The sequence below is a fragment of the Microtus ochrogaster genome, chromosome 4 (assembly GCF_000317375.1).
Source record: "Microtus ochrogaster isolate Prairie Vole_2 chromosome 4, MicOch1.0, whole genome shotgun sequence".
Taxonomy (NCBI): Eukaryota; Metazoa; Chordata; class Mammalia; order Rodentia; family Cricetidae; genus Microtus; species Microtus ochrogaster.
Window position 1 is genome coordinate 81,111,229 of NC_022011.1, and position 26,924 is coordinate 81,138,152.

General features: G+C 43.7%; 1 protein-coding gene across 1 annotated transcript in view; it reads right to left on the reverse strand.

The window, feature by feature from the left end:
- Slc25a12 (solute carrier family 25 member 12) overlaps positions 1-26,569 on the reverse strand; it is a 73,826-nt gene extending 47,257 nt beyond the window's left edge. Inside the window, exons 1-3 of the mRNA XM_005346557.2 lie at positions 26,342-26,569; positions 25,354-25,407; positions 4,557-4,699 (exon numbers count right to left, since the gene is read on the reverse strand). Coding sequence (XP_005346614.1) covers positions 4,557-4,699; positions 25,354-25,407; positions 26,342-26,353 — 209 coding nt within the window. The 5' untranslated portion in view covers positions 26,354-26,569. The remainder of the gene's footprint in view (positions 1-4,556; positions 4,700-25,353; positions 25,408-26,341) is intronic.
- Positions 26,570-26,924: the final 355 nt, after the last annotated feature.

The window sequence follows — 26,924 nt, forward strand, 5'->3', positions numbered from 1 at the left end:
AAAAAAAAAGAACTGGGTCTTCCCAGTAGTGCAGAGAGCACTTCCAGATGAAATTCTGACTGGACTAAATATAGAAACCACTGTCCTGGAAGTTAGAGTTTTCACAGAAGCAACTGTCTGAATATTTTAGAGCAGATCACATGATAATAGCCTCCGTGATCTGCATTTAATGCATAAAATCATTTCGCTTTTCATTGCGTAATGAACTAGAACCCCCAAGTTTAAGCCATGGTCTCACGAATAATACTTGGCTGACGGCTTGACTTGGAGACAGCCCGTCAGGCTATTTATACCGCACAAGGCTGCCTCTGCCTGACTGTCTGTATCAGGCACCTTATTTCACCATCTAATGGTGGGCAGGAGATGGCGAGAGAAAAGTTCCTGGGCTAGAAAACGTCAGGGGAGATACTACGTTCCTTTGTGCTTATAGAGGTCCAAAAGCAATATAAAAGCAGTCACAGAAGACTTACCTGAAAGCACGGATATTCTAAAAGCAAGTCTCGGACCTGACCAACAAAGGAAGACTACTGACCACCCCTAAGCCAGCGCCAGCCTCAGAGGTCATCAAATATCTTAGACTTGTCTCTATGGATCCTACTCATCCCTTGATTTCCCTTCATCAGGGTGATTCTAAGTGACACTACTGTGGCCGTCTCACGGCATACTCTGGACTCGGCATCAAAAAACAGTAACAGGCCTGGCAGGCGGTGGTGGCGCACGCCTTTAATCCTAGCACTTGGGAGGCAGAGGTAGGCAAATCTCTGAGTTTGAGGCCAGCCTGGTCTACAAGAGTGAGTTCCAGGAAACCCTGTCTCGAAAAACAAACAAACACAAACAAACAAAAATTGTAACAGAGCCTTAACAGAGGCTAGAATAAAAATAACAATTTTTCATTCTAATCCTTCACTCACTACCCTAGGTGATGGCGAGAGAGAGAGAGAGAGAGAGAGAGAGAGAGAGAGAGAGAGAGAGAGAGAGCTGGAGAAAAAGGAGTTAGCGGCTATAGATTACAGGGGAAAGGGGACTGGATGCTAAAAGAGCTAATGTTTTATTACCAAGGAAGCTAATCAACCACTTTCAGCCTCTTTTTCTTAACTGTCAAACAAAAGCCAACTTCTTGAAATGAGTCAAACATCATCAAAGACTTTGATTCTGTTGGATTAAGATGTAAACCATAATACTGAGCCCTTCTGAAAGCCTGAAGTTTCTTCCTAGAAAACTTCTTATACAAATCCATCTATTATGCATTAGAGTCAGGAAGTTCAACAACCTCTAAACATCTACAAACAGGCAAGAATCCAAGTCTTCTAGAAAACTCTACCCCCCCCCCACACTTCTGGAAGTAATTTGTGGGCAAAATGGAAAAAATGGGGAAAAAAGTGAAAAGGGCTGCTAGGTGATGCCTGGAACCCAGCACTTGGGAGCGTGAAGCTGGGGGATTATCATAAGTTTAAATGCATCTCTTACAACCACAAGAAAAGGGGGCATGGGAGGGCATCTTTAAAAGGTAAGCTCAGCCAGTTGTGGTGGCACACACCTCTAACCTCAGCACTGGGAGACAGAGACAGGCCGATCTGTGAGCCATAGGCTAGCCAGGGCTGCATAGTGAGACACTGAATTAAAAAAAAAAAAAAAAAAAAAGGAGTAAACTCAATTCAATCTTACTAGATTCTTCACTATTACCGATTTACTCTGCCAAATTAATACTCCTTGGATTCTACCTGACCACATGAAAAATGGCCTACTTTGACAATGCACTTCAGACTACAAGAGTCATAAGAAGTTTCAGGAGACCTAAAACAAGATGGTCACAAAAGGCATGAGGTATTTCTGTGAAAACATGGGCATTCTAAAACCATGTCTAGAACTGGAGAGATGGCTCAGAGGCTGAGAGCACTGGCTGCTCTTCCAGAGGATCTAGGTTCAATTCCCAGCACCCACATGGTGGCCCACAGCCAGCTGCAACTTCAGTCCCACAGGATTTGATGCTCCGACCTGGCTTCCTTGGGCATTACTTGCCCAGCCATACATGCAGGCAAAATACAAAATAAAAATAAAGGGAGAAAAATAGGGCCAAGTGTGATGATGCAGTTTTGATCCTGGCACTCAGGAGACAGAGGCAGGTGAATCTGTGGGTTCAAGGTCAGCCTGATCTAGATAGTGAGTTCCAGGACAGCCAGGACTATATAGAAAGACTCTTGTTTCAATAAATAAATACAGAACCAGGTCAACAGCAAACATGTCATCATTTTCTAAAAGAGCAAAATGTATGTGCTACCTTTAGTAATTCAGAAAGAAGAATTCTAATTAAATAAGTTAATAATTTTCATAGACTTTCTAACTAATCACTACTTAGATAAATGACCTGATAGGCAGTTTGGGAGCTAATCTTACATTTTGGATTGGTTTGGTTTCAAAACAGGGTTTCTCTGTGTAACAGCTCTGGCTGTCTGGAACTGGTTCTGTAGACCAGGCTGGCCACAAACTCACAGAGATCCACCTACCTCTGCCTCCCGCGTGCTGAGATTAAAGGTGTGCCTTTAATCTAATATTACAAATGATCTAACATTATTAAATATTAAGTTTAATATCAAAATGATCTGACATTTTTAAGATTAGACAGAAATGTATAACTTTTCTCCAACACCTGCCATTTACAATGATACATCTTTCCAAGTCATTAAAGACTCATTGAGTAAACAGCTGTTGAATGTCCCAAATTTCCTGCACTGGGCCTAGTTCTATGGGACAGTAAAAGTGAACTCAGAGTCAGCTCTGGCAGGAAGCAACTCCTGAGTCAGTCTTTCTCCTTCAGCCATTACAGCAGTCCTCGAACTAGACTGTGTGAGACCAGTTTTGTCTTCTTTTCTAAAGCATGATCATATTTATATAATCATATGGTCACATTTATAGTGATGGATAAAGACTCTTCGCTGCCCAGTTTTTTATACAAGCACCTCTACATCTAGGAAGAAAATCCTGGGCCCTTGGGGACCTGGGGATATAACTGAAAGCTGCCACAGTGAGCAATTGTTTTATGTAATTCAATAAATATTGTATGTGTTCCATAGTCCAGCTCCATGCAATTTCGCTAACACTAACAGCTCCCTTTGAGGAATGGACTAACTCCACAGTAAGATGAATCTTATTGCTTCTATGGTTTCACACCCGTACACTGCTAGGCTATAAGTATCCGAAGGCTGGGAGTCATTGCGTACAAGACACAGCAAAAGCCCAGCACACAAAGTCCCCAGTTTCATTCCAACTACATCTTCTGTAACAACAAAGCAATGTCAAAGGTGTCACACCAAAGTACTTACAACATAAGTTCCCCACTGCTTACACACACACACACACACACACACACACACACACACACACACGCACGCGCTTGTGTCCTTTCATGTCCCCATGACAATCCTTTTCCCCTCCCTGGAATTCCTCTCCCCTTTTGTCCCACTACCAGAAGGCTCCCACTGTTCTCATCCTAGGGTCAGCCCTCCTGTGATGCAGCTCTAACTACTCAGAGTTAAGGAAGCATCCTAGGCACTTCTACTTTCTAGATACAGCATCTCTCTGTCTTGCTGGAAACACTGACTTGTGTTTTCTTTGTCTGGTCCTCTTTCCCACTAAGCTATGACCTTAACTCTTAAGGTCAGCAACTTCATTTTATGCATGCTTGTATTTATAAAGCCCAATAGCACCTGGCAAAGTGTGGTGTTTAACAGGATGTTTCCCAACTAGATAAGTACACAGATGAATGTAGATTGCTCCCTACGATCTTCACAGTGCCTATATCCTCCTAACATGCTGTCATTTACTTCTTTATTGTCTTTATTACCTTTGTGACTTGTTTTCTGATACATTCTAACACTAAGAATAATGCCTGACACAGTAGCAGGTATTCAGTATTTTTCAAATAAATGAATTTTAAAAATTAGTAATAAGGAACCCATCCTCAGATTATTCAATATAAGATATGGTTTCTCTCATGTAAATTTTTTTTCAGAAAATAAGAAATGACAGCAAGTTTGATAATGGCAGTAAATAATACCATTTTATAAGTTCCAAAGGAAAGATATTGATTACTATTAAAACTCTAGATACAGGGCTGGAAAGATGGCTTGGCAGGTAAGAGCACTTGCTACTCTTACAGAAGACACAGACTCAGTTCCCAGCACCCACATGGCAGCTCACAGCTTTCTGTAACTCAATACCTGGAGAATGGATGCCATCTTCTGGTGCCTCACACGCCATGCACATAGTACATATACATACATGCAGGCAAAACACACACATAACAGTAAATACATTGTTTAAATAATTCAAAATGTGGGCTGATCATGGTGATGCACCTTTAATCCCAGCACTCAGGAGACAGAAGCAAAAGGATCTCTTTGAATTCAAGGCTAGCCTAGTCTACATACTGAATTCCAGGCCAACCAGAGTTATGTAGTAAGACCTTGTCTCAAAAAAATAAATGATATGAAATTTACAGTTTTACATTTTTAATAAAATGTATGATTAATTTTCAAAACAGGTGTAAAGATTCTTACCCATCCTTGGTTTGATCAGCTACTCCTGCCAAGAGCTGCACAATCTTTGGGTTGCTGTTGGGATCATTGTACAGGCCAAGATAGCGCTGAACAAAGTCTTCTGGGGTCATGTAATGTTCTCCATCCACCTCAGTGCTGGCATACTGAAAAATAGATAAACAAGGCACATGAAAAAGTAGGATGGTTCAACATCATGAGGTCGCTAACAGTTGTTCGGGGGGGGGGGGGAAGTAACCCAAGTACGGTACTGAAATCAACACAAGGATCATGAACGTGGATATTGCCTCTGGGTAGTGAAGAACCAAACACGCAGAGACCATTTGAAGACCACAGTAAAGGACTGATACATGGTCAGCCTTGAGGAACCCTGCTAGGTGAAATGAGCTGGACACAATAGGCCCATGATGTAAGATCCCATTTACATCAAATGCCCACAAAGGCAAGTCCATGGGGAAGAGCACAAAATGATGACTACCAGGACCCGAGAGACAAGGACTAACCGCTCAGTGAGTCTGTGGTTTCTCTCTGAGAACGAGGAATGTGTTCTGGGATTATGGATGAAGGTCACACATTATAAAGACTTAAAACCACTAAGTAGTATGCTTTAAAATGATTACAACAAGGACCTTTATGTCATGTGACTATTTAATCTCAGTCAAAAATACGTGAGTAAGGCCGGGTGGTGGCGGCGCACGCCTTTAATCCCAGCACTCGGGAGGCAGAGGCAGGCGGATCTCTGTGAGTTCGAGACCAGCCTGGTCTACAAGAGCTAGTTCCAGGACAGGAACCAAAAGCTACAAAGAAACCCTGTCTCGAAAAAAAAAATATACATGAGGTAGGGCTGGAGGGATGGTTCAGGGGTTAGAGTACTGGTTGCTCTTCCAGAAGATCTGGGTTCAGTTCCCAGCACCCAAGTGGCAGCAGGCAGCAGGCAGCAGTCAGGAACTCCAGTTCCAAAGCTTCTAACTCCTCCTTCTGGCCATGTGGTGCACAGACGCAACATACAGTCAAAACACTCACACACATAAAATAAAAATGAATTTTTTTAAATAAATAAATAAAAGAAAATACACAGGGGACAGCAAGATGACTCAGTAGGTAAAGGCGCTTGGAGGGCCAAGAAATTATTTCAAACTTAATTCTAAGCGCTCCATCACATGTGACATTAGCTACACTATTTTTGAAATATCCATATTTTCAACATTACTTTTCTGCCTCCGTGCTCCCTTTCTTCAGCTCTGCTAGCTCGCCTGCTCCGGTCAAAATGCTTTTTAATTTTTAATAGAGAGTGAACTAAATCAAAGAGAGTGTGCAGGAACCAGGGGCAAGTAAGGAAATCCACTGAGGAAATGGGCAAAGGGAACCAGGACCCTGGTGCTGCAGACCTCCAGGGCACCTACTGCTGAGCAGGGCGGACAGAGAGTTCAGGAAGCAAAGCGACTGGGAAACACCAAAGACCAAATTATCCAAGGCACCGTGGGAAAGAAAGGGATTCTGAGAAGAGTGCAAGTCGGCTCTGACGTCACGTCCTCACGTGATGCTCCAGCTTGGCCCTGCCTCTAAACCCCTACCCTCTCGCAGGTGTGTATCCTCCTCCAGCACCGCATCTTACCATCTCCCACCTGAAACATCAGGGGAGCATCTTTGTCCAGTCTGTTCCCTAATATGCCCCCAGCAACAAAAACGGTGCTAGGCACTCAAGAAACATTCATTCAATGAATGAATCGGTAAGGGGTTTACAAACAAGCAAATAAAAGCTGGACAATCTTTAACTATGAAGAAGTATTTTTGTTGGAAAAAATAGGGAATATCGAAATTAATGACTTGATCTGGGTGGTGAGGGCTCACATCTGTAATCCCAACACTCAGGAGGCTGAGGCAGGAGGACCACATGGTGTTTGAGACTAACCTGCATCTGGTAAAGGCATTTACCACCAAGTCTGACAAGCTGAGTTCAGGCCTGAGCCCACATGGTAAAAAGAGAAAACAAGAGTTATCTAAGTTGCCTTCTGCCCTCCACACGTACACTGTGCCAGCATGCATGAGCATACACGCACACATCATAAACAAAATGTATTTAAAAAAAAAAACATTTTAAGCCAGGCATGGTAGCAACACACATGAAACCCCAGCACTGGGGAGGCAGAGGCAGAATCAGGAGGCTCATTCCCAGCTCACCACCAGCCTGGTTTATATATAGCAAGATCCTGTCTCAAATGAACAATCGAAAAAGCACAACGTAGCTCAAAATAAAAAATACTTGCAGTCAGAATGCTGATACTAATAATAATCAAATGCTATAACTGTATTGGGAGGATGGAGGGGAAACCTGAAAGTATCATAAGGAAGCCTGGCTTGTGCACCAAGCCCTGGGCCCAGACCTTGTTAGAGAAAAGCCTATACACATCAGTAAAAAAATATAAAAGCAAACACCAAAACAAATATCTAAAGGAGGGTTCAAGTGGCTGCCTCTGGGGAGTAAAAGGCAGAAGGATCAGGGAAGGGACGGCTGGTTTACTCTTTGGTTAACTATTTCAAATACATGTGAACTGAGTAAGCCATCTGTCGTCTTCCAACCAGAAGAGGGAATTCAAACCAGAAATGTTTCCTTTGTCTTACTCAGAAAACATCAAAGGTCACAGCACGTTCTGTGTCAGCTTACAAATGAAGGTGGATTTTTCTCCCTGCTGATGCTATCAAGAGCACCTGAGAAGCATCATCCTCCAGATGAATCACGTCCAGGCCACATGACTACAAAAGCCGTTCCTGAAGCAGCCTTGTTTTAATCCTGGCTCTGTTACAAATCAGCTCACGTGAGTCTTTAGACAAGCTCCTTCTTTTCCTAGAACTCTAGATTGTGTGCACTCCTGGGCCATGAAGATCAAGTAAATCTTTGATATACTGAAAGAGTGGGTCTAGAAACAAAGCATCAAAAACAAACAAACAAAAAAAGCAAACCAGGGGCTGGCCAAACAGCACCACACAAAAGCACTGTCTACAGCTCTTACAGAGGACCGTGAGTTTGGGTGGTTCACAAATGCCTGTAACACTAGCTCCAGAGGGAGCCAAGGCCTCTCGCCTTCTTTTTTTTTTTTAATTTATTTACTTTATTATGTATACAATATTCTGTCTGTGTTTATACCTGCAGGTTAGAAGAGGGCAGGAGACCTCATTACAGATGGTTGTGAGCCACCATGTGGTTGCTGGGAATTGAACTCAGGACCTTTGGAAGAGCAGTAAGTGCTCTTAACCGCTGAGTCATCTCTCCAGCCCAGGCCTCTCGCCTTCTGAGACACATTCACATGCACATTATCACCCCGTACCACACCACACACACAGTTAAGATTAAGGGGGAAAAAATCAACCTTAAAAAGAACAAACTGGCCAGGCGGTAGTGGCACACGCCTCTAATCCCAGCACTCGGGAGGCAGAGGCAGGCGGATCTCTGGGAGTTCGAGACCAGCCTGGTCTACAAGAGCTAGTTCCGGGACGGGTACCAAAGCTACAGAGAAACCCTGTCTCGAAAAACCAAAAAAAAAAAAAAAAAAAAGAAGAACAAACTGGCCGCACAGTGATGGCACATGTCTTTAAGTCCAGCACTGGGGGCGAGAGTTGGGGGGGGGGCAGCAGAAAAAAAGTGGATTTCTATGAAGCCATCTTGGTCTAAAAATTGAGTTCGAGTACAGTCAGAGCTGTTACACAGAGAAACCCTCTTTTGAAAAACGAAACCAAACCAAAAAATCATCTAAGATATTAGCAATAACGGTAAACAAATTCTAGACAGTGATAATAAGTGTAGTCAACCAGCTCTCGGTACATACTTCTTCTCTTGTTCTTTCTTCAACATTTGCCATAATAGGACACATGTGGGCTTTTTGTTTATTTTTGCTGTAGAAACAGTGTCTCCTGTATTCTGGGCTGGCCTCAAACTCACTGTAACCTTGAACTTCAGATCCTCCTACCTCTACCCCACCATTCCCACCCCACCCCGTACCCTCAGTTCTGGGATTGCATGCATGAGCTACCCTGTAGCGCTGGCCTCCATCCAAGCTGGCCAAGCTCTCTACCAACTGAGCTACATCCTCAGTCCCCGGACAGGTTAAACAAGAACACAAACTCAGCAAAGCGAAGGACAGGCAGGAGTGGGGAGAGGCACCATAGTCACGGGGCTACTGGAAGTGGCGAGGGAGGTCAGTACAAAGAAACCTGATAGCAGGATTTACGGAGCCTGATGAGTCAACCAACATCAGGAACATGACTGCCAACAGTAAGCAAGATCATAAGAACGCCATGGAAACCAAAGAAGTATCTATCTGAGGGCAGCTGGGATGGGTGGGGAGGAGAGAGACAGCAACATCTGAGCTCAACCAGAGAAAGGAGATTTCAGCCTCTCTTAGAAGTGAGAAAAATCTTTGTTTCTGGGAGGGGGTTAACTGGAGAAACAGTAATAAGTAGAGTTTGGGGCTGGGGGATATGGTTGCACAGAATGACGGAGGAGATAGGTTTGACTCCTAACACCACCAAAAGTGGTGGGTGATACTGTCATGTCTTAAGCATGTAATTGTTTGTGTTCTCTTTTCCTGTTTAAGAAAGACAAAAGAAAAACAGAGAGAGGGAGATTGGGAGGGAAGCAGGGAGGGGGTGTAGCTCAAGAGATCACTCAGAGGGTAAGAGTGTTTGCTTGTTCGGCAAGCACAGGACCTGAGTTCAAACTCTTAGTACCCATGCAAAAAGCCAAAGATGACCATGCAAGAACCTGTAACCACTGCACTTGTGAGGCAGAGACAGGAGGATTGCTGGGACTTGCTGTCTGCCTGTCTACTTCCAGGTTAATAAGAGAAGGCGCACATAGGATCTTACACACACCCCATCCCCACCCACCCCACGGTGAGCACACAGCACACTCGCAAATATGAAGAGAAAAAAGAACGAACAGTGAATGAATACTGACTGAGCACCCCAAAATGCCTGGGACAAGGAGTATTTTTTTTTAATATTTATTTTATTTATTTATTATGTATCCAATATTCTGGATGTGTGTATGCCTGCAGGCCGGAAGAGGGCACCAGACCTCTTTACAGATGGTTGTGAGCCACCATGTGGTTGCCGGGAATTGAACTCAGGACCTTTGGAAGAGCAGGCAATGCTCTTAACCTCTGAGCCATCTCTCCAGCCCCAGGAGTATTTTTTAATACAGATTATTTTTTGAATATCTGCATATACTAATGGGAAGTATTTCTGGCAATTGTTGTTATTTTTGTTGGTTTGTTTGATTTTTCTTTTTTAGGAAGGATCCCGGGTCGTATAAGAAGGCCTCAAACACACTATGTAGAAGAAGCTGGTCTTGAATTGATCCTCTTGCCTCCACCCCCTTGGGATTGCAGACACTACCACACCTGGCTCCATAATGAGCTAGCTAAACACAGAGTTCCATTGTTCACACATCCTTTTTTTTTTTTAATAATTTGTTCATTCTTATTTTGTGTGCATTGGTTTTTGCGTGGATGTATGTCCGTGTAAGGATGCCAGATCTTGGAGTTGTAGACAGTTGTCAGCTGTCATGTGGGTGCTGGGAATTGAACCCCGGGTCCTCTGGGAGAGCAGTCAGTGCTCTTTCCCACTAAGCCATCTCTCCAGCCCTCATACATACCCTTGAGATTTAAAAGAGAAATGTTCCCCATAGCCTGGGGCATTTGAACACTTGGCCCCTAGTTAGTGGCTGTTTGGGGAGCTTTAGGTGGTACAGCGTTGCCAGAGAAACCATGTCACCTGGGAGCGGAGTTTGAAATGAAAAGCTTCTCAGTCACTTCCAGTTCTCTCTTTATGCTTCCTGTTTGGGTTTGAAGAAGTGAGCTCTCAGCTTCCTGTTCCTGCAGCCCTGACTGCAGCTACCCCTATGCCTCCCTGCCATAATGGACTCTTATCCTTCTGGAACCATACGCCCAAATAAACTCTTTCTTCTAGAAGTTGCATTCGTCATGATGTTTTATCCCAGCAACAGCAAAGTAATACACACGCCTTTCTACACACAGCCTGAAGGTGATTTAATACAATATTTTCAGTGTGCCCGAATATTGATCTCAATCAATTATATAAGGTTGGGTATAGTACTTTCTACATACATCATCATATCAGTGTTCAAAAACTTGGATTCTGGAGCATCTCAGACCCCACTGTTTAGGGATAGCAATGTCCAACCTACACACAAAGGTACAGAGCAGAAGATGAGACTGAAAACGTGTTGCATTGTGAAGGATTTAAGAGAAGAAAGAAACGATCCCTGTCCTGCTCAGGTGGATGAAGACGGGAGGACATGACTGAGACAAGGAGACCATGTAGTGATCACCTCACAGAGCCCAGGGCAAGTCCCTGAGGTCATCAGGAAACCAGTGTCCAGCACTGCCGACAGCATTTTACTTCACAACTGGGAGGACGCTGCTTTCTCAAGAGTGAGGAGAGAGTGATGTGGGAATGATTTCTTATTAATAAAGAAACTGCCTAGGCCCATTTCATAGGCCAACCCTTAGGTAGGCGGAGAAAACAGAACAGGATGCTGGGAGAAAGAAGCTGAGTCAGGGAGTCGCCATGATTCTCCCACGCCAGGCAGATGCAGGTTAAGATCATTCCTGGTAAGGCGGCTCATGGGCCACACAGAATAATAGAAATGGGTTAGATTAATATGTAAGAGCTAGCCAATAAGAGGCTGGAACTATTGGGGCCAGGCAGTGTTTAAAAGAATACAGTTTCCGTGTAATTATTTCGGGGCATAAGCTAAGCTAGCCATGTGGGCGGCAGGGTGCCGGGGACTCAGCCCCGGCGCTCTTATTTCAACAGAACATGTCGGAGCTGTGAGTAAGAAATTACTTGCCCGTTCCTTCTGATTGAGTTGCACGTGTTCTCCGGTGCCCGAGCCCGGCCGCCGCGACAAGCACACAGCCTACCCAGAACATACAGTGAAAGTAGGCAGCACCCAGAGAATCCCCAGGATGCCCCCTACTTTTAAACCCAGGAAACAGCAGCATTAGCTCAAGCTAAGGCCACAGCCGCCAACAGGAAAACAAATGCTTTGGCTGACATGAACTGTCAGAGGCCTTGCCAGTACCTCGGGTTACAAATGACGCCAGACAACAACTCCCCGACTCTCCCAGTCTACTTTAACTTGATTTTAATCGCAAGATAGAGTGTATAGCTGAAGGGGGGAAATAAACCCAAAGTCTTCTCCTCGGCAGGGAGTCAGTACTTGACTTCTACAGAAAACAGTGAACTAATTAACCCATTCAATTAGAGGCAATTACTTGGCAATGTCAGGAAGCCTGTTGCCCGAACAGACAGAACCAAAGAGACTTCTGAATGGAAACTAGAAGCTACCCAGGGTTGGTTAAAATGCTAAAGCGAATTAGGTCTTAGACTAATAGAGAAGAACTGGCCCCACAGAAATAGATAGGAGGCTGCAGGGGTGGTGCTGCGGTGGGAGGGCACACACCTGGGGCAATAAGGCCCAGCTCCAGCCCCTGTACCCCCACACCCCTGCACACGGGGGAGGGGAGGGAGAAAGAGGGAGAGAGGGAATAGAAAAGGCAATATCAGAATTGAAATTAAAAATATTAAGGCCCTTTTGAGGCCTTCTCTCTGTGCTAATTAAAATAGTTTGAATACTTGCATTAAAAATGGCAAAAGAGACTTAAAATGGTATTTTGAGGGCTCAGCAGTTAAGAACATGTGCTGCCCAGCTGGGTGGTGGTAGCACACACCCTTGGCCCCAGCACTAGGCAGAGACAGGTGGGTCTCTGTGAGTTCGAGGCCAGCCTGGATTCCAGAACAGCCAGGACTACACGGGGAAACCCTGTCTCAAAACACAAAACAAAACTTTTTTTTTTGAGGTTGAATATTTATTCAGGGGGTTATGAACGGGAAAGGGAGAAGGGAGAGAGAGAGAGGAGAAGAGGAGAGACAGACAGGAGAAGAGGAGAGACAGACAGAAGCGGGGAAGCGGAGAAGTGAGGAGCGAGGCAGAAGCAAAGCTGCCTCTCCGAGAGGAAGATGGAAAAAGCCACAAAACAAAACTAATTCATTAAATAATATATTTAAGAATATTAAAAATAAAGCGTGGAGTCTTCCAAAATAACATTTAATATCCTAAGTAATTTAATAGTTTTACACATTTTTTTTCATTTTTGTTCTTATAATTTCAAAGGGTAACCTAAAATGACTTGACATAAAATTGCCGAATATAATATTATATCCTTCCGCCAAATAACTTTATAGTTAATCACTTGACATTTTAAAGATGTTTCTCAAGCAGTTGTAAATCCCTCCTGGGCAAGAAGTCAAGGACACATGAAAGACATCGCCCAGAAGAAGCTCACAGAAGCTGACAAGAAATAAGTGATCTGGTGTCTAGATTAAACTTTTTCAACCCAACGCAAGGATTCGGAACGCAAACATGAACACGGCTTTTGGCATTTCCAGAAACACGTTCATTTACAAGAAGTATAGTTCACATGTGCTTTAAGAATGCCTTGGCGGTCTGAGGCTTGAAAAACAAAATAGAGTTTCTGAGAGCCTGCCGTCCTCATATACATCATCAAAATCCCATATTAAAATCAGCAGTTTTCATATACAAAAGCAGGTCGCAATTACGCTGAGTTGTCTGCTGCCTGAGGGAAGAAGACGGTGCCACCCTGAAACGGTTGGCCTTTCGAAGCCAAATGATGAATCCATCAAGGCCTCCCCTGACTGGCGTAAACTGGAGAGGAGAAACTCCCTTGCAATTTACTAACATTAACCTTAGGCGCCCTTTCAAATACAGGACACTCACCTTACAAGCTAACTGTGTTAATTATAGCTTACAAAGCACTCAAGTATCTCTGAGTTTCTACTAAGGTGAGGAGAAGAATTATCTCAAAAAAATCATAACAGGAACAAATTTTGTAAAAAGTCTAAAAACGATAAAATGTAATCTGTTTGAGTGATGCCAGTTTTAAAAAAAACAGATTCATTGATGATTTAGATTCAAGTGTGTGTGTGCATACATTTTATTTATCTGTTTGTTTCAGCACCGGGCATGGAAACTCATTCCCAAAATCCAAACACTCAAGAAGGCTGACGCACACAGCCTGCCACAGTTCGAGATCAACCTGTGCTGACTAGCAAACTCCAGGTCAGTGTAGGATACAAACAAAAACCAGATAGGTAAGTAAATAAATTGCAAAAATGAACATGGAGCTTTTGGGTCTGGAAAGATGGCTCAGAAGTTAGGAGTACTTACTTCTAGAGTATGTGTGTGCGTGCGTGTGTGCGTGTGTGTGTGTAATTAAACACACATATATATTGTATATAATATATATATATAATTAAAAATAAATATAATTTTTAAAAATTGTGATGTATTACAAGTAGTTTTTTATTGTTTTAGGTTTTTTGTTTCTTTGAAACAAGGTTTCACTGTGTAGCTCTAGTTATCCTGGAACTCACTATGTAGACCAGGCTAGCCTTGAACTCGGAGATTATATAACTTAACAAGATCAAACCTTTTTTTTTTTTTGAGTATGCATACCAAAACTGAAGTCACATATCTAGAAAAACTTCTTTTTAAGCCAAACAATCTGTGGAAATCAAATCTTTTTGCGTTACTGTGCTTTCGTTAAAAGCCCATGCTGGGTACTGTGCCTGTGAGCCAATGAATAAGGCACACGATCGTTAGTAGGATGGACAGAAAAACCAGAAACAGTAAAACCCAACCCAGTAACTCACTGGGGAATTTTAGCAAAAAAAAAAAAAAAAAAAAAAAAAACCTCAATTGGGCACAGTGGCACCTGTCATAGTTACTTGGGAATCAGCCTGAGCAACACGGGAGACTCCATCTCTAAATGAGCAAATATTTCTGTTTCTTCTCTGACAAGTAGTTATAAGCAAAATACCTGGCCCGCTACTGCGGGAAAAGGAGACCTTCAATACCAAAGTATTTGCAAATGGGAAAACACGAGTGTTGAAGCCACCTCTCTGAAACAGGAAAGGGGAGGGACACAGTGCCCTCCTACTGACTTTCCTGCTTTTACCCAAACACGAAGGCGCTATTCTTCTTAGGCTTCACTCTCTCCAAACTGAGGTTGCCCGGGGTCAGCTGTGACTGCTCTAAGCGGTGTCTCTGCATAACCAACACGCGACTGTAATAGGAGTCAAAACAAACGGCCTCTTCATGACCGTTGCATTTGATATGAGCCCAATATTTTAAATTTTAACGTCCTTCCAATTTCACTGACTCCAGAGATGGCGTCACTGAGTTTGGTAACAAGAGATACCACATAGAGCGCTTCCCATGTGGAAAAACGAGGTATGGGGACAATAACGGAGGACATTGTGTACCAGGGTGAGAGCTGAGAGCGTGAAGCTAATCCTCTCGCTGTCCACTGCTGCTGCTCATACTTCCCACGGAAGCCAAATTTAGTCAGGAATGCGTGCCCTTTCGCTGCATGAGGAGCGGAGGCCACAGCACACCTGACACCCGAAACTTGTACGACCGTGGGATGTGGGAGCAACCTTATTTTGCTACACTGAGTCAAAGGGGAAGAAAGCTTATTCTATCATAAATGTCTCAGGGGGAAAGAGTTTTCTGCACATATGTGAAGCAGAGTGAGAGTGTAAACCTCACTCTCAGAAGACTCAGTCAAGAGGATTATGAATTTGACTACAGAGTAAGTTCCAGACAAACCAGATCTACACAACAACCTCTTGTCTCAAAAATAAATGAACGTAAAGGCCAAACTGACTTTTTAACTTTAAGAACTTCACTAAGACATAGAAACACTTAAAAATAAAAGTTAGTGAGTAATATAAAAATTTCCAAGATTACTAAAATCATGTGTTTTAAAGAAAAGTACTTCCATCCATTTAATTTTATTTGTTTATTTATTTATATGCTTTGGTATATATATATTTTTTTACCAAAAAATTTGGTAAAATTTGGCGTGTGCCTCAGGTGGGTACAGGAACAGAACTGAAGTCACTAGGCCTGGCAGGAAACATCCTTACTCGCTGCCGCTGCGCCAACTCACCAGCCCAGTTTTAGGCCTTTTGGGGCAAGGTCTTGCTAGGTTCAAGGTTCAGTCTGGTCTCAAACCTGTGGTGCCAATCCTGCTTCAGCCTCCTTGGGACAAGAATTTCGGGTGTGAGATACCACAGCAGGTTTATGGGATGCTGGGGGCCAAAGCCAGTACCGTGTGCTTCGCAGGGCAAATACTCTTCCAACTAAATTACGTCCCCAGCCCCACACATCTGGCTTTAATATAAATATTAAATTTACATATATAACCTTCAGATTCATCAGGAACAAAATCCATTCGAATTTTGCAAACAAATTTTTCAGAATCCTGCCTTTCTTGCACAGAATGCTTCTGTAAATGACAATGCTTGTTTTTTCTTCCTACTTTGTATATGTATTAAAAATAGAAAAAAAAGACTTCAAAATTGGACTTGCAAGATGCTTCACTGGGTAAAGGAGCGCGCCACCTAATGACTGAGGCCAATGGCCTGAGTTCAAACCCCAGAACCCAGATGGAGGGAGAAGGGGAGAAGCCATGTCACAACAATAAATTAATTTTTAAAAGATTGTAAAAACTTAAAATGCCTATGCTTTCTCTGACCATTAGAGCTAGTCCTACTTTGAGCTAGGACAATGCAATTTGTAAGGGATGGGGAGAAACTCAAGCGCCTTGTAAGAACTGAAACTAATCCTAGGGCTTCCAAAATCAATTTCTCTTCAGAAGGACTGGAAACCTTGAAAAAAAAAATTACCTCAGAGAATCCAATAACTGGTACTGGAAGCTTCCCAGGGGAGACTAAGTTGAATAATTCATTTGTATTTTTCTTTGAATAAATACTTCCGTCTCTTGTTCTAAGTAACCAAGGAGCATACAAGGAGCAGGTATGTTCATGAGCCTGGACAAAGTGTGTCTCTTCAATAATCAAGGTACAGTTCCTAGGGAGATAGCACACCTTGATGTTGTTAAGATTTGATTGAAAACCAACATGCTTCCACAGAACAAGAAAGCCTTTTATCTTGAGTGGGTAGATGTTGACAAGATCAGAGAGAGAGAGAGAGAGAGAGAGAGACATCAACCAGATGCAATGAATAAATCTAGCCTGTATCTCATTAGTTTTGAATATATGTGTTTGGGGGTTGTTGTTGTTGTTGTTGTTGTTGTGTGTGTGTGTGTGTGTGTGTCTGTGCTCACACATGTGCCCAAAGGGGACAAAGACATCAGATCCCCAGTAATAAGAGTGACAGATGTTGTGAGCCACCTAACAGGTGCTGGAAACCAAACTCAGGACCTATGCAATACTAACAAGTGCTCGGAATCACTGACCCATTGCTCCAGCCCCATGAAAAGACGCTTTTGGAGCAGAAGATAAGAGTGATTCTGAATGTACTAACAGTTTATAATTAAACTGTTATTGCTTTCCTGGTCCCAACTAAGCATCGGACAGTTCAGAAGGAAACAGCTGCTGCCTGTCACAGCCACAGCTCTCTAGCCTCAGACTGTGACCACATAGCTTCTCAGAACTAGACAGGCGAATTACCACGGAGGCTGGTAACATCTGCACAAGGGATCTTCTTGGGAAGATATGCAGATGCACGTCTTAAGAATGGACTCAATGACTCACACACGAGGATAAGCACATGTTAACAGCAGAGTCTCTTTCTGAATTTCAGCCCAGCTACCTAGACTTAAGATGCATTCACCGGGAAAAGGAGTCTTCATCCCTATGCAGAACTGAGATGAGGCACTGAGCTTGACCTGGTTCTTCGTGTATCAGGCAACTTTAGCGGTCACCTCACTCAATCTTTTAAAGACCCTGTCTGCACTGAGTGTTTCAGCCCTTAGACAGCGAGAAAATAGACTCCGAAGGCAGTCTGCATTCCTAAGGCACATTGAAAATGGGGCAAATGAGAATTCAAACTCAGGTTGGAAGCCAGGTGTAGTGGTCAATGCCTAGAACCCAACCCGTGGGAGTGTGAGAAAGGAGGATTTAGAGTTCAGGACCCACCTGGGTAACAAAGTGAGTTCAAGGTCAACCTGGGTTACCTAGTGAAATCCAATTTATAAAAGCAAAACAAAAATGAAAGTCCAAACTAAACCAAACACACAAGATGTTAAAAAGCAAAACAAAGCACCGAGCTTACAAGGCCCATGTTGGCTGCAACTGGATTGATTCTGAGGCCTCCTGCGTGTCTTTACCTAGTTAAGATGCTCTATGCACAAGCACTGTTGACAGATGGCAGGAAATGAAACCTCAAAGTATCAGCGTCTACTCAAAGTGGCCATCCACAGGGAAGCATTGGAATGGAAAAACAAGTTTACATATCAATAGGATCTACTTAATATTACCTACTTATAATATGTTCTGTTGAAACTATAATTTCAACCATTCCAATGTGAAAGGAAAAGAAAATGCCTTTGATGTTTTCTATCTTGCTGCTAAGAATGAGAAGAAATCTAAATTCTTGCATGGCCTAGACACAAAGGCCTGCTGGACATGGATGTGGCTCCTTCAGCCCCACCTCTCACTCACAGATGCTTCAAGCCCTTCCTTTTTAGCTATGGAACAGGGCAAAAACCATTTTCTGCATCCAAGCCACAAAGATGTGAGCCCTGTGCTCGAAATCCTCTCCACCGCTTCACCCTGAGTGTTCAGTCCTAAACTCTAACACGCTCTCAGGAGCCATCGCCGAGGTCTTGAATGTGGTGAAGAATAGGGCTCCTTTCATCCTTCTCTTTATTTCCTTATTGTGCTCGTCAGGCCTGCAGCCATCTCTTTTTGTGGGTCACTCCTAGAAGCTGGGGGTCCAAGCTTTGGTCTTCGTGCCTCTGTGGCAAGCACTTCACTGACCGCCCTGTTCCCAACTCCTTAATCTATTACTTGGAACGCTCCAGGGATGCGCCTCCCACACTTCTCAACACCGGCCAGGAGGATCCTTTGCTAAAGCCTGCTTAAGTCCCTCCTCAGCCTTCCTTCTAAGGCAAGTAAACAACAGCACATAAACACGTATTAGTGAGCAGAGGATTCTTCTTTCCACTAGACACTCATGCGGTTCCAAAACCCTAAGAAACCCATTCTTGCTTTACATCGTTACCTTCCACTTACTCTTCAATTTAAAATAAACAAGACAGAGCTAAGGATGTCGTTCAGGGGTAGAACATGTGTCCGGTGAGAGCAAGATCTTGAGTTCAAAGCACAGTGAATGAATGAACGAACGAACGAACGAACGAATGAATGAATGAATAACACATAAGACCGAAAAGTGTACTTTCGTGCGTTATATAGTTATTATTGTCCACTGGCGCTAATGAAGAAAAGAAGAGAAATCAGAATATTTGAATTCTGTATCTCAGCAAGCTTTGGTCTGGCATGCATAGTTGTATAGTCTCAATGTGTGTTGCTTTCAGCATACGATAAACCGATAAACACAGAAAAATCTACCAACTGAAAAGAATTAAGACATCTCTTTAAGATGGAAAGGAGTTGTTACACTCTCCTTTGCCACACGGTGCTGAGAAAGCTAACTCCTCTCTGGCCCTCATCAGGTCTGGAACAGCCGGCCGTGTCCCCGTTGGCCCCACCTCCTCTCCCTCCTGTTACTTCCATTGTACCCTTCTCTAGCAGACACTTCTGATGGAGAAAAATTGAGTCAATGATAGTGTGTGCGAGAGAAAGGCAAAAGAAGAAAGAGATAAATCAAGAAATGACAGGCATAAGGGCGGCCATGGTAAAATCTGAGCTTGAGAACTGTTTGTAAAATGACAGCGCAGCTGAATAGGTAAAGGATTCATCTGTTGCGCTCTGATTTCTTAGGCTTGGCGGAGTTGAGGTGGGGAAGGCAGAATCCTAGAGAATGTCTTTTGCTTTTTAGTTATTGACTTGATGTGTCTGAATGTTTCGCCTGTGTGCAAGTACATGCACTACATGCATACCTGGTGGATCCCTTGGAACTGGAGTTATCAATAGTTGTGAGCCACTGTGTGCCTGTTGGGAATCTGTAAGAGTACCAAGAGCTCATACTTACTGAGCCATCTCTCCAGCCCCAAATACCTCTATTTATTAACTAACAGAAAACATGGGGCTGGAGAGATGGCTCAGTGATGAAGAGCACTGACTGCTCTTCCAGAGGATCTGGGTTCAATTCCCAGCACCCACATGGCAACTTAGAAATGTCTGTAACTTCAGTTCTAGGGGATCCAACACGCTTACAAGACATACAAGCAGGCAAAACACCAATGCACATAAAATAAAAAAATTAAAAAAGAAAATATATGGATTAGGGATGTAACTAAGATGGCAGAAAGCTTGCCCAATACTGATGCCTGGTTTTGAATCCCAGCACCTGGACAGGTAGAGACAGGAAGATTACATGTTTGAGGTTACCCTCAGCTACTCAGTGGACTACAGGCTGGTCTGGGATATATGATGCCATATCTCAAAAAAGAAAGAAAAAGGAACAAACAAAAATACCTCCTAAAATTTTTAGAAGTAATAAGGAACACATGGAAGCTGGGCATGGTGACACATGTCTTTAATCCTAGCCCTCAGGAGACAGAAGCAGGCGGATCTCTGAGGCCAGCTTGGTCTACAGGGAAAATTCCAGGACAGCCAAGACTACACAGAGAAACCCTGTTTCAAAAAACCAAATAAATAAATTGATACATAGAAAGAAAGAACGAAAGGACACATAGGAAGAAAAGGAGCATTCCCTCTACTTGAATTGATGCTTCTCTTTCTGAAGCTCTCCATGAATTACACACGGCTCTACTAAGTACAATGTTCCTGCACTTTCAAAAAAGGCTCTTTTAGCTGGGTAGTGGTGGTACACGCCTTTAATCCCAGCACCCAGCCTGGTCTACAGAGCAAGTTCCAGGACAGGCTCCAAAGCTATAGAGAAAACTGGTCTTGAAACCCCTCCCCCCCAAAAAGACTCTTTTACTGTCTTACACGTCAAATAATTGTGTTGTTGTTTAAAGATTTGTTTTATATTTAATTATGTGTCTGTATCTGTGTACAGGAGTGCCCATGAAAATCAGAAGGTATCTTATTTTCTGGAACTGAAGTTCCAGGTGGTTGTAAGCTGCCCAATGTGGGGACTGGGAACTGAACATGGGTCCTCTGCGAAAGCAGTAAGTGCTATTACCCACTGAGCCATCTCTCCAACTGGCTTTGCCATTATTTTAAAGACTTAATTGAGACAAAGTTTTTCCCATGTAATTCAAGCTGCCCTGGAACTGATGGGCCTCAGGCTCCTGAGTACTGAATTATAGGTGTATGTTGCTATATTCAATTCTCAATTGTGTCCTAAAATTGTAAATTAAATGTTTTCTGAGTATGTGTATGTTGCAGAATATTACTTTAACTAGTCAAAGATGTGTTACATTTGCTTATGCTGTATTTGTTTAACGATATAGAGATGGGTTTCTGTTTCACCTTACCTGCCTAAAGCACCTGAGTGGTCTAATAAAAAGCTGAACAGCCAATAAGTAGGCATTAGGGGTAGGCGGGGCTGGTGGGCAGAGAGAATAAGTAGGAAAAGGAATCTCGCTCAGGAGAAAAAGAAGGGGAAAGAAAGGGAGATGCCCAGGGCCAACCAGGCAGCCACCAGCCAGAAAAGAGAGGGAGATGCCCAGGGCCAGCCAGGCAGCCACCAGCCAGAAAACACAGAAATTAAGGAAAAAACCCCAAGGCAAAATGTAGATGAAGAGAAGCAAGTTAATTAAAGACAAGAAAAGCTAGCTAGAAATGATCATAAGAATTCATAACTCATAACTAATTTCCTTCTCTTGATTTGAGAGCCAGTTGGTGGCCAAAAGAAAGTCTGTTACATGCGTGCATGGATAGTATGAGTGTGTATGTGTTCACATGTATTGGACACGTGTGACTGTGTAGGCCCTAAGTTCACTTTGGGTTTCTTCTCCCACTGCTCTGTAGTTTTGAGATAAGTTCTCTTGCTGAATGGAGACTCTACCTCCCCCGTAAACAGATTACAGGCTGTAGCCGCCACACCTGCCTGGCTTTTATGTGGGTTCTAGGCATCTCTGGTGCTCACCCACGTATGGCAAGCCTTTACCCACGTAGCCATTTCCTCTGCCTTCTGGAGACTCTCAGATAGCGTGCTCAAATGGTACTGAACTCAACTGTTCCTCAGAGTACTACGCAGACTAGACTACACTAGCAGAATGATGGCTATTTTAATCTTTGATTTATCCCTTTTGTGAAACCCCTACTTCAAATTCTCATGGCACTACTTCCTCCAGCTCAATTCCTCCTGCCCTCTTCACTAGAAGTGTTGGCTATAACTCGGCTCCTGGTTCTCCGCCCTGCTTTACAGCTAGTCCTCCTAACAAGGGTTTGTCTAACAGGCACCCAAACTGTGTCTATCCGAACCTGACTTTAACTTAGGGGGTCACATCTACTTAGCAATCAAGCGTAACTCAGTAGCCACCCTCTCCAATTTCCCAAACAGATGTCCCAGCCATTGACATCTGTCCTAAAAATGCAAGTTGCACTGCTCTTCTAATCCTTCCGGAGTAAACAGCAAACCCAATAGCATCTGCACTAACCGAGTCCCTGGTGTTAGCTTGCCTCTCCACTTCCCCAGACTTCAGCTACCCCAGGTCTTTACTCCCACGTGGAGTATTTCAATAGCTGACAATGTCACTTACTTCCAATCTCCCCAAGCTTTATCCAGCACACACAAAGAACTGCCAGGACTTACCACTCCAATCTGCCCACTCAGAACCCCACAGAGTCTACCTACTATCTCAAACCCAAACTTCCTAGCCCATTTTTCTAGGTAGTTACAGCACAAAGGCGCATTTTAATTCGTATCTCCTAAGTAGTTTTATCTTGAATATTCTCAGAAAAATATAGATGCTAAAATCTTTAATATAACTCTGCCTTTCAAAAATCATCCCATTTCAATCCCCCAAGCATGTAATATTTAAGAGTACACACACACACACACACACACATATACAAAAAGTTCCGGCAACTAGATACAATGTCATCCCAACAGCTTTTGGCTTTCCAGGAGATTAAGTATCTTTACACTGTTTCTCTCTGGCCTGCCAATAGAGTTGAATGGAGCCTCCTGCTTGTAATACCAACAATGAATTCAAGGTTAGCTGGATACCTGGAACAGGGCTCTTTTCTCTGCACTATTCTGCATCTCAACTGATCTCGTCCATGCTTGCTTAGTCAGAAAACAAAATGAACTAATTACATGAACTCTACACAAAGCAACTGATTCTAATCATAGGACAAGGCTTATACTGATGTTTGTGTCCCAAAGAGTACTTGTGAGGAACGAAGGTCCTAGCACACAAATGGTGTGGTTCTATTATAATTACTAATTACTTTTGTCCAGAAAGGATCCTCCTCTTTGCTGTTGTTTTTGTTTTTCAAGACAGGGTTTCTCTGTAGATTTGGGGCCTGTCCTGGAAATCACTCTTGTAGACCAACCAGGCTGACCTCGAAGTCACAGAGATCTACCTGCCTCTGCTTCCCGAGTGCTGGGATTAAAGGCGTGCGCCACTGCCAGGTAAGGATCTTTCTCTTAATACACTTTGTGAAACGTAAGACTCCCAAGAAGCATGGTTGTACACACGTATAACCCCAGCACTCAGGAGGCCTGAGACAGAAACAGGATACATCAAACAAGTTCAAGGATACCCCAGGCAGTTCTCTATGAGTTTGAGGCTAGTCCAGTGTAACAGTGAGTACCAGGCCAGTCAGATTTACATGGTAAGATAGATATAGATGATAGATAGACAGACGATAGATAGATAGATAGATAGATAGATAGATAGATAGATAGATAGATAGATAAAAATAAGATAAAAATTCAAGGCTGGGCTACATGGTGAGCCTTTGTCTAAAAAAATAAAAGTTAAAAATAAATCTTATTTTTCTAATTCTATTTTGTTTTCTTTTGGTGCAAACACTCAAACCCAGGGCCTCAAAAAAGGTAGGTAAATTTTTTAATCCTGAGCTACCACCCTGCCTTTACTAATTCCTTTCCATAAATTATGCAGTGTGTGCTCACCTATGCAGTCTCTTCCCCAGCGATAATTAAGGGAACTACATGTCTCAGATAAAAGTGCCATCTATTCTGGGCAGTGGTGGTGCAAACCTTTAATCCCAGCACTTGGAAGGCAGAGGCAGGCAAATCTCAGTGAGTTCTAGGCCAGCCTGGTCTACAATAGCTAGTTCCAGGACAGCCAGGGCTACACAGAGAAACCCTGTCTTGAAAAACCAGGGGGGGGGAAAAAGTGCTATCTAGCCTAGGTGCACTAGTAGGTGATAGAATCTGTTCCTAAAATAGAATCATAGACTTTTGAAATCAGAAGGAACCTTGAAGGTCACCTTTCATTTATAGAAGGAAATAGTACCCAGAAGGAGTCTGCCCAAGGTTAAGTGTCTACACAGAACCCACATCCACAATACAAACGAAGAAGAAGAAGAAGAAGAAGAAGAAGAAGAAGAAGAAGAAGAAGAAGAAGAAGAAGAAGAAGAAGAAGAAGAAGAAAAGGAAAAAAGAAAAACTCTGGAAAAAAAACAGAATCTTTAGCAAAATACCTTAGGAATTTAAGAAAATGAAAAAAAAACTAAGCAGTTTTTTAATTAAGTCTAAATTTACCCACTGATTCTAAAAGCTTAACATGAGGTGTTAGACGGCAAATACTTATGATAGATTTTTCCTTTTTTAAGATGTGCATGGTTAGCTTGCCTGCGTGTATGTCTGTGCACCACATACATGTGGTGCTCTTCAGAGGCCAGAAGTAGTTGTCAGATTCCCTGGAACTGGAGATCCAGGTGACTGAGTGTTGCTATGTGGGTGCTGGGAATCCAACCCAGGTCTTCTAGAACAAACAGCACTTCTATGTGCTGAGCCGTCTCTCCAGCCCTTTTCCTTATTTGTTTAAATGTTTGTTATTATGAGGTGTGAGTGTGTGAGCATATGAAGGTTGGAGGACAACTTTATGTAATTAGTTCCTCTGTCCACATACACATGGGTTCTGGGTAGAGCACCCTTGTCCACTGAACCATCTCACCAGCCTCCTTGTAGAAAAATCTGAAGTAAACAAGTTGTATCACACACACACACACACACACACACACACACACACACACACAGATCTATGATTGCCATAATTAGAAGGGAAAACACAACTATAATAGTTGTATTATTGTGCAACAAATGACATAGACATGATGAGGAGGAAAACTTTATAAATAATCTCAAATCATGCACACAAAAACAGTAACTCCAGGAAAACCTCTTATCAATCCCCAATATAAAGGAAATCTTTCAATCGGTTGTTAATAAAAGTGCGAACAGTTGGGCAAGGTGGTGCCCATCTTTAATCCCAGCCCTCAACTCTCAGACAGCTCTCTGAGTTCAAGGCCAGCCTGGTCTACAGAGCGAGTCCCAGAACAGCCAGGTCTACACAGAGAAACCCTGTCTCGAAAAACCAAACAAGAGTACAAACTACGTCCTCTACTCATGCTTATGAGAACACATGGAAATAGACTATTTCTCAAAGTTAGAGCTTGAAAAGTATAATGGCTATGCTCTTTTTATTCTTTCCTTGATCCCAGTACCTGGGAGGCAGAGGCAGGCAGATCTCTGTAAGTTCGAGGCCAGTCTGGTCTACAGAGCTAGTTCCAGGACAGGCCTCAAAGCTACAGAGAAACCCTGTCTCAAAAAACCAAATAAATAAAATGCAAAAAAAAAAATTCTTTAACTTACCTGTAGGAATATGTTTCTCAGCTCATGAGGATCACCTCGCTTGGTTGTATGCACCTATAAGGGTATGGGGTGGGGACGGGTTAATGCTTAGCCAGAAACCATACAATCTTTTTAGATTATAGTTTACATCTGCTAATAACGTGCTTATCTTTTCAAAAGGTATTTAGTGTAAAAACAACCCTAAACCTTAATTGCTGATAACACCTGTCAAACTGGGGATCTGGAGCTAAGGGGTGGGAAAAATGGGTGTGAACAATCCCAGATATAGCAAATTACAGACGGTACTTCCTCTGAACTGGAAAGGGAAACCAAGCAATATAATCGTTTGCGTTATTCCACATCTACTAGCTCTACAGTAGCAACCACCAAGCTGTAAATCCAGAGAACCTCGAGAGTGGAGCAACAGGGGACGTAAAACACCCAAATTAATACCCGGGCCTAGCAGCTTTTCTTAGGGAAAGCAGTAACAACTCATCGTCATCTCGGCGACCCTTTCTCCATCCAACCTAAACCTTGCGAGTTGCCACAAAAACGGATACTTTCGACATCCTGCAACCTGTCACGCAAATGTCAGCCAGTGCCCTGGGCTGCACTGAGGCCCCAAATGACAACACCCACCCCATCCCCCACCGCGGATGCCTGGGTATCCCCGGCTTTCCTGTCCACTTGTTCTCACTCCCTCTTCCATGCTCTCCAACTCTGTCCTCGCAATCCCATGTACCTAGGGCAAAACACTCTTTTCCTCCTGCCAACTGTGGTCCTCACGAGCCCCTCCAACTCACGATCCCTCCTCCTTCCCCTCCCCCAGCCGGGCATCCTCTTCTCGCCGGTCCAAGCCCCGCATAGCTCTCCACCCGCAATCTAGAGCCCCAGGACGCGCTGGCTAAGAACCAGGCAAAGAAAGCAACAGAAAGAGGCGGGGGGCTGCACTCGGGGCCCTTGGAACGTCTCTTATGCAATAAAGGCAGCAGCAGAGAGTTGGAGTCACCTTGACCGCCATGCTGTGCTCGGAAGCCGGGAACGAGCGAGCGAGTGAGCGAGCAGGGCCGAGCTGTCAGGGCGCGCGCGCGCCACGGCCCGGGGCCGCGCCCGCGCTCCCTCCAGTCGCGGCGCCGCGCCCGTCTATATGCAAATGAGCTAGAGAGCGGCAGTGTGCACCGAGAGGCCTCGGTCGGTCCATCGGCGGGCCAGCGGGACTGTCGCGCCTCTCGCGGGGGACACCGGAGCTCCGGCCGCCGGATCTGGGGCGACGCGTGAGCAGAGGCGCCGCAGGGTCAGCCCCAAGTCCCAAGGCCAGGCAGTGGGTGTGGCTTTGTGCACTGGCTTCAGCCAAAGCAGGTTCCCTCTTGGGGCTTAAAGGAACACTTGGGGCCTGTATTGAGCAAGGTTTGGAAGCATCTGAGCGCTTGGACCATTAATAATGAGTTAATGACAACTAGTGACAAATACGGACCAAAAAAAAAAAAAGATTAGAAAATAAATACTTTGCTGGTTTTTTTTTGGGGGGGGGGGCGCTAAGTAAGCACAACTTCAGAAATAAGCTCCTGAATTGGCATTCCTTGAAGTATCTT